General features: G+C 54.8%; 1 protein-coding gene across 1 annotated transcript in view; it reads left to right on the top strand.

Moving 5' to 3' along the window:
* The window catches only part of DDX11 (DEAD/H-box helicase 11), a 41,420-nt gene that overhangs the window by 32,393 nt on the left and 1,335 nt on the right, over positions 1-7,692 (top strand). Inside the window, 9 exon segments of the mRNA XM_027776591.1 lie at positions 4-312; positions 397-528; positions 936-1,063; positions 5,480-5,552; positions 5,899-6,002; positions 6,518-6,667; positions 6,857-6,925; positions 7,018-7,118; positions 7,463-7,566. Of these exon segments, the coding sequence (XP_027632392.1) occupies positions 4-312; positions 397-528; positions 936-1,063; positions 5,480-5,552; positions 5,899-6,002; positions 6,518-6,667; positions 6,857-6,925; positions 7,018-7,118; positions 7,463-7,566 (1,170 nt within the window).

The following is a 7,692-nucleotide window of genomic DNA, read 5'->3' as shown; positions in this document are numbered from 1 at the left end:
CAGCAGGAAGGTACAGCCCTGTCCCCTGGACCTGGCGGGGACACCCAGGACCCCTTCGCCTCATTCCTGGGCATGAAAGCCTTCCGCTAGGGTGGGGGGTGAGACCCTGCAGGTGGGGCCTGGCAAGACCTCGACCCATTGCCCTCCTTCTCACCGTCGCTGCTCACTCCTCTCTGTCCCTTGCTCTCTTCCCAACCCAGCTCTTTGGCTTCACAGAGCGGTACGGAACACCCATGTCGTCCTCCCGGGAGCAGCCCAGGCTGTCTGGATTTCAACACTTTCTGCACAGCCTGCAGCCCGGGGTGGCTGAGGGTGAGTCGGGGAGGAAGAGTGGCCACAGGCCCTGGCAAGAGCTTCCTACTCATGCATGGCCTTCTCCCCACCCTGCTCTTGTAGCTCCTGTAGTCCCCACAGAGGAGGCTCAGGCTGGCGCACCACGGCCCACTTCCCCGCTGATGCACATCGAGGGCTTCCTTGCAGCTCTCACCACTGCCAACCAGGACGGCCGGGTCCTCCTGAGTCGCCAAGGTAACAGGCGCCCTGTCCTGGCCACGCCCTGTTGTGGTGCCTGCCAGGCTTCCAGGCAGATCTGACCCCTCTATGCCTGGGGCAAGCAGTGGGGTGCATGGGAGGCGGTGTGAGAGGCTGGGATGGTGGCTCTTGGGCCAGGTTTCTAGAGGACTGGTGGTTAATAAGGTCAGATGGACTTTGCTGAGTCTGTCTCCTAAAGCTTGGACCAGTCTCTGGACTGTTTCCTCTAGAAGGGAGGTGGTGGTACTGTTGCTCTCAGAAGCTGTCTTGCAGATGAAATGGGGTTGGATAGAGAAAGTGCCAGCTCTCGTGTCCCTGCACAGACCCGACGGGGGCCTCCTTGCTCTGACACCCCATGGGGCTGCACCCCACCCCTACCCCATGCATCTCTGTCCTTTCCTCAGGCAACCTCAGTCAGAGCAGCCTCAAGTTCTTGCTCCTGAACCCGGGCGTGCACTTCGCACAGGTGGTGAAGGAATGCCGTTTTTTTTAATGCCGAGCAGTGGTCATCGCGGGGGGCACCATGCAGCCGGTAAGGACAGCAGCACCAGCTCCCGTGCCCAGGTGTTGGGATGGGTCAGGGTCAAGGCAAGGCGCACCATGAAGCCTCTTCCCTCTCTGGGGGGCCCTGAACCAGGAAGGGGAGGGCTCGAGCAGCCCACGGTACCCACTAGGCAGCACTCCTGTGCAGTCTGCCCATTGTCTTTGGGCCCACGGGGACAGGGGCCCCCAGATGCTGTTTTCCTGGCCCCATCCCGCTGCCCCCAGACAGCTGCCCTTAGTTCCAGACCCCAGGTAGGGTCTCTCTGCATTCCCCCTTCCTGCATCTGCCATTGAGGCATCAGCCTCCTCTCTTGTGTAGGTGTATGCTTCAATGTGTATTTCCTAGAGTAGCAGTATACTGTAATTTCATTGCGGAGAGCAGAGACACGGACGGGGGAAAGATCCTAATTCTACCAACAAAAGACTCGTTTTGGTGTATACACGACAAGGCCTTCTATGCATAATTTTCACATATACTTATACGTAATCTACAGAAAAAACACAATGGCCGAGTCTCTACATGCCCCTGTTACAGTTTGCTTTTTTTCACTCAACAACAAGGTATCGAACGTGACTTTTGTCAGCAAGTGCTCGTCTTTTCCTTTTCCACCGCCCCTGGCTCATACGTGGATATCCAAGTCATCTCCTGCTCCCAGTCCTTTGACGTGACCCTTTAGTCTTGGGCTGTGCTCTTACCGTGCAGCAGACGCCAGATCCCACACGCCAGCCAGGGTTCGAGGCTCGGCCCCAGTTACGTGCTAGGCAGTATAGTCACTCCCAGGATCATGGTGGGATGGGGCTAGGGGGAAAGGATTCTGTGTGACTCAGGACCAGCATCTCCCACCCTCGCCCCTCACTGGAACCCTGCACTGCCGCAGATGCCCTGGTGTCTTACAGTGAGGAATGAGAGTCAGACACCAAGGCTGGAGTGAGGGCTATTCTGAATCATCCTGTGTGGGCATTTTACTAGACAGACCTCAAATACATTTTCTGGGGACCAACAGTTGGTGTAATGGCTATGTTGCTGGCCTCCCATGTAGTCAACCATGGTTTGAGTACCAGACCTGGTGGCTTAAACTCACACCGGGCGCATGTACGTGCGTGCCCAAGATCCCAAGAAGAGAATGAAAGAGAAGGGATTGCGGTGTGGCCATCCCCACTGAGGGGTGATTTCTTTCTCTCTGTCTCTCTCTGTCTTTCTGGAGAGTGCACACACCCTATAGCAAAAACCTCTCTGAAAAAAAAAAAAATGAAATGCATTTTCTGAAATCATTGAGTCCATGTTGATATGAAAATCCAAATCAAGGAGTTAATTTATTTAGCTTTATATCTTTTCCTCTTAAGCTAAACATTTGGTTTTTGTGGGAACCAGCAGTTAGTGTAATGGCTATGTCGCTGGACTCCCACGTAGTCGACTGTGGTTCGTGTCCTGGACCTGGTGGCTTAAATCTCACACCGGGCGGGTGTGCGTGCGTGCCCAAGATCCTGAGAGGAGAATGGAGGAGAAGGGATTGCGGCATGACCATCCCCCCTGGGACGTGATTTCTCGCTTTCTGTCTCTCTGTCTCTCTGGCGAGCGCACGCGCCCTATAGCGAAAAAACCTCTCCCCCCCAAAAAAAAAAATTTTGGTTTTTGTCTCGGTTTGTTTTTATTTTAGAGTTTTTTATTTCCCTTTTTGACTTAATGCTGTTATTATGAGTATTATGTTATAGAGAGATTTTTGCTATAGGGTGCATGCACTTGCTGGAGAAATAGACAGAGAGAGAAGGTGTGCTATTACCCCTAGTAGGAGTGGCCACATTGCAATCTTCTCCATTCTCCTATTGGGATTTTGGGTACCCACAAGTACCTGGTGTGAGTTTCAAGTCATTGGGTCTAGGACTTCAACCAGAGTCGGCCATGTGGAAGTCCAGTGCCTTAGACTACCTGCTGGCCCCTATTATTATTTTTTTAATTGTCAGAGAGCACATGAACTCTCCAGATAGAGCTGGAGGAAGGGGGTAATCCTCCAGTGGGCACTGTCCTGCCCTTTTCTTCCATTTCTCCACCTCTTGGGATGTTGGGTACACATGTTCAGTACCCAGCCAGTTTTTCAAGCTGCTGGGGCTGGGATTTGAACTGTGGTCAGCCATGTGGAATCTGGCTCCCTTAACCACCAGGCTAATTCTGTTCTTTGTTTTCTTTTTGTCATTTGCAATAGGGCACATATGCTCACCGGAGAGAGTGAGATGGAGGGTGAGAGGAGGAGAGGTTTTCTTTTCTTTTCTTTTTTTTTTAATATAAAAATGAGCAAATACATATATATGTGCATTAGTTTTCCCTTTTCTGGGGCCAGTTTTTACCAGTGTGTCCTGGTGACTGTTGTCAGCCACGTGGTGGTCACGAGTTGGCTGCCATGTTTGAAGCTGGTGGAGGTAGCAGAGTCCCTTCAGCCAGGCCCCTGCAGCTGGGCAGCCTTGCTGTGACACAGAACCTCACAAGAACAGTCCTCATGGCTGTGTCTCATGTCTGTGGACCAGTGATGCCTGGACATGGGATTGCAGAGTTACTGAACGGGGAGCTCTACACCCCAGTCCAAGAACCCAGAGCAGGTCTTACCTCTTACCACCCAATGGAACAGAGGCAGGATTGTCGCTGAAAGAGGAAAGGAGAATGTATTACTCTGGCCACGCTGGGAAAACATTTAAGAATATCTTTGCCTTCTTAGCCAATTTATAATAGAAGTTTTATAGGGGAAGGGGTGCCAAGTGGCTTACAGCCATCCCTAGAAAAGCATGGATCAGGTTAATTTTTAGCTGGGGGCACTGTCAAATAATTTGTCTTCAGGACAGGAGTTTTGGTCTCAGCTAAGGGGTACAATCAAATGATCCATCTTCAAAGACAGGAGTATCGGCTTGTTGCTGGGGCAGAACGTTCCCCATTGTTTCAGCTCCAGTTGGCTGTTCGTCTCCTTGGAGTTCCTGTGAGAAACCCCAGAGTACCAGACCGAGAAAGAAACAGTTTGGGATTTTAACAAGACAGAGTCCATTTGGTTAACCAGTCTCTGGTTACAAAAACAGTGGCCCAGGGGCCAGCAGGTGGTATGATGGTTAAGGTGCTGAACTCCCACATGACTGATCATGGTTCAAGTCCTGGACCTGGCAGCTTGAAAATCATGCCAAGTACATGTATATGTGTCCCAAATCCAAAGAAGAGTAGGGACTGTGACGTGGCCATCCCCCTGGGGGGGGGGTGATTTCTCACTTTCCCTCTCTGTGTCTCTCTCCAGCAAGCTCACATGCACTATGACAGAAAAAAGGGGGGGGGGCATGAGACCAGCAGGGGTAGGGATTTAGGTGCTGAACTCCCACGTGGTAGACTGGTTTATTAAGGTGCTGAACTCCCACGTGGTAGACTGGTTTGAGTCCCAGACCCGGCAGCTTGAAACTTCATGCTGGGTACGTGTGGAAAAGAAGGGATTGCAGCATGACCACCCCTCCCGGAGGGGATTTCTCACATTCTATCTGTTTCTGTCTCTCTGGCGAGTGCAAAAAAACTCAAAAAAAAAAAAAAAGCATCCTGGTCTGGGGGGTTGGTGTGCTGGCACACCACTGCACAGTATGAGCTGTGTGGAAGCCCAGGCGCAGTCCTGGCTTGACCTGCCCATGTGCCCCGATCCTGGCTAGCTGGGAAGGCTGTGAGGAAAGTCCCAGTGGTGTGAGAGTATTGAGGGTTTTGGCTTCTCTTTCTCTGATAAACGATAAAGAAGTATAAGCTTACCGAGATCTGTTAGATACTGTTAAATTCCCTTAAGAATGAAGTAGTTAAACTTTGGATTTCTGCCCATTTGATGGGTGAAAACCCTGGGGATTCTCAGTATGGGGCCTGCCACATGTATTTTTTAGAAAAATTCCCACCAGTGATTTTCATACATTGTTAGGATTGAGAATCACTGACATACTTGCCAACTTTTTTTCCCCCTATTCTCACAAGGGGGACTACCAACACTAATGCCATTAACAATTTTTCTTGTTAATTTGTTATGAGCCTTTTCTATGATCATTTTCTTTGTTTTTATTACACGTGTGTGTGTGTGTGCAGGAGAGAGTGTGTGTATGTACCCCTACAGGTGTGGTCACACTGCAGTCCTCTGTCTTCCCATTCTTTGTCCACTTAGGACCCTGGGCATGTGCACGCACACCCAGCATGTAAGCTGGGCTGGGGCTCGAACCTGGTGGGCCTGTGGGATCTGCCTCCCTCTGCAAGCGCCGACGTGTGTGCCAGCCTGTTCTTAGCTCTGTGTTTCTGTTCATCTGTACTTGCTGCCTTCTGGCCCAACTTCTCCCCTCCCCTCCCTGCTCAGACCTGATCTTCCTCTCTCTGAGTCTCTCGGAGGTCACAGAGCCTTGACCTTGTGGCCTGCAGGTGTCTGACTTCCGGGAGCAGCTGTTGGCTTGTGCTGGGGTGGAAGCCGAGCGTGTGGTAGAGTTTTCCTGCGGTAAGACCCGTGTCCAGGGGTGGAAGGAGGAAGGTGGAGGTAGCCGGGTGTTCCCATTCCACCTATGGTCCTGGTTTGACCACGTGCTGTTACAGGTTGGGCAAGGGGAGCACAGGGGGCCTTGCCCTTTGCCAGCTTGCTCATGAGCTCACGCCCTCCCCAACCCCCCGCCCCACCCCGCTGTCTGCACTGCCTGGTGTCACCGTGGTGATGACGTGGTGGGGTGGGCGAGTGTTAGAAACTGCTGTGCCTGCTCTGCAGACAGGTTGGGGAGATGCCCTTCCTGGACCCTGCTTTGCAGAGCAGTCTGCACCTGAGTTGACAGCCCCTCCTTGGGTCTCGCCAGGTCACGTGATCCCTCCAGACAACATCCTGCCCCTGGTCATCTGCAGCGGACCCTGCAGCCAGCCCCTGGAGTTCACGTATGAGAAGAGAGAGCTGCCCCAGATGGTCAGTACATGGCTGTGGCTGGGGAGAGGCGGCCGGGCAGTCAGCTCAGCTGCATAGCAGCAGGTCTGCCCAGGCGTGGATCAGGGAGGGTTCCCCACCCAGGCACCCCTCCGGGATGGCCCTACAAAGCTCAGGGAGCCCTGCCTGTCCTTGAAGGCTGGTGCTGTGGTCGTGTTGACCCTGCCTTGGGGAGGGGGCAGGGAGCAGGTCTCAGGCACACCTCTACTGGGGACCTGGGTGACCAGGCCTCGCTCCTCAGGGTTGTAGGGGCTGATGAGGGCTGATGGCTGTGTTGTCTCTGTGGTGCACTGTGGGGGCGCAGTCACAGCATGGCCCTAGTTCTTTCTGGTGTTGGGGGACCCGTTCCACTCAGATTCCCACCCAGGCAGCCCCTTGGCCTGAGTCCTACCTGTCGTCATGCATGGACTCCTGCCCTTGGTTTTGGGCCCCAAGGTCAGGAAGTTGTTTGGGGGTGGCTTTGGGGGCTGCTCCATGGGACTCCTTGACCTCCTCAGATGGACGAGACGGGCCGCATCCTCTGTAACCTGTGTGGAGTGGTCCCAGGGGGCATGGTCTGTTTCTTCCCCTCCTATGAGTACCAGCGCCAGGTCCACGCCCACTGGGACAAGAGTGGCCTGCTGGCCCGCCTGGCCATCAGGAAAAAAGTGAGTAGCCCATCAGTGGGGTCCCTCTCGGAGCCCCTCCCCCACCACGATGCCCTAAGCCCTGCCCAGAGGAGCCCCCAGAGGCCGTGGCCCTGAGGTTCCCGAGTCCCCACTGGAAAGCACAAGGCCGAGAGCAGGGTGAGTGCCGGCTCTCTGGAACCTGCTCTGGGACACCCTGCCTCCCTCCAGATCTTCCAGGAGCCCCGGAGAGCAAACCAGGTGGAGCAGGTGCTGGCGGAGTACTCCAGGTGCATCAGGGTGAGGGGCACCTCCGGGGTGCGGGCTCAGGGACCTGGCGGGCTTCGCGGTTGCCGGAGCTGGCCGACAGCGGGGCTGGGTATCTCCTGCAGAGCTGTGGCCAGGCAGGAACCGCAGTGACAGGGGCCCTGCTCCTCTCGGTGGTTGGTGGCAAGATGAGCGAAGGGATCAACTTTTCTGACGACCTAGGCCGGTAGGTAGGGGTCCCCTCATCTAGGTGTAGTGCCCTCCGCCCTGTGGCATGGGCAGCAGGGCCCTGCCTGCCATTTGGTGCATCCGGGTCTGCTCCCAGGCCAACTGCTTTGGGCCTGCCAGCTCAGGGAGGGGTCAGCAGCTCTGGAGTCGGCTCTTTGGGAGCCCATGGGAAAGGAGGCAGGCCATGACTAGTCCAGATAGACTCCAGTGACTGGCTTAGGCTGGATCACCTGGCTGGAAAGCACCTTCTCAGTGGCAGGTGCAGGGGGAGGGCCGAGAGAGGACGGGGTGGGAAGAGCAGGTGGCGATGGGCGACGTCGGGAGGACTCGTGTCCCGCCCAGGTGTGTGGTGATGGTGGGCATGCCCTACCCCAACGTGCGGTCTCCAGAGCTGCAGGAGAAGATGGCCTACGTGGATCAGACCATGGTGAGTGCCCCGGATGGGAGTGACTTCCCCATGGAGCTGGCAGAGGTCTGGATGCGGCTCCTGCTTCCTTTCCATGTCACACCTGGTACGTCAGCACTGTCCTGTTTCCTGCCTCCTGGTGCTTGTACGGCTTGTATGGCTGCTC

The sequence above is a fragment of the Tupaia chinensis genome, unplaced genomic scaffold (genome assembly GCF_000334495.1).
Source record: "Tupaia chinensis unplaced genomic scaffold, TupChi_1.0 Scaffold000058_1, whole genome shotgun sequence".
NCBI classification, from domain to species: Eukaryota; Metazoa; Chordata; class Mammalia; order Scandentia; family Tupaiidae; genus Tupaia; species Tupaia belangeri.
The sequence above is the reverse complement of the archived record's forward strand: the minus strand, read 5'-3'. Positions and strand labels throughout refer to the sequence as shown.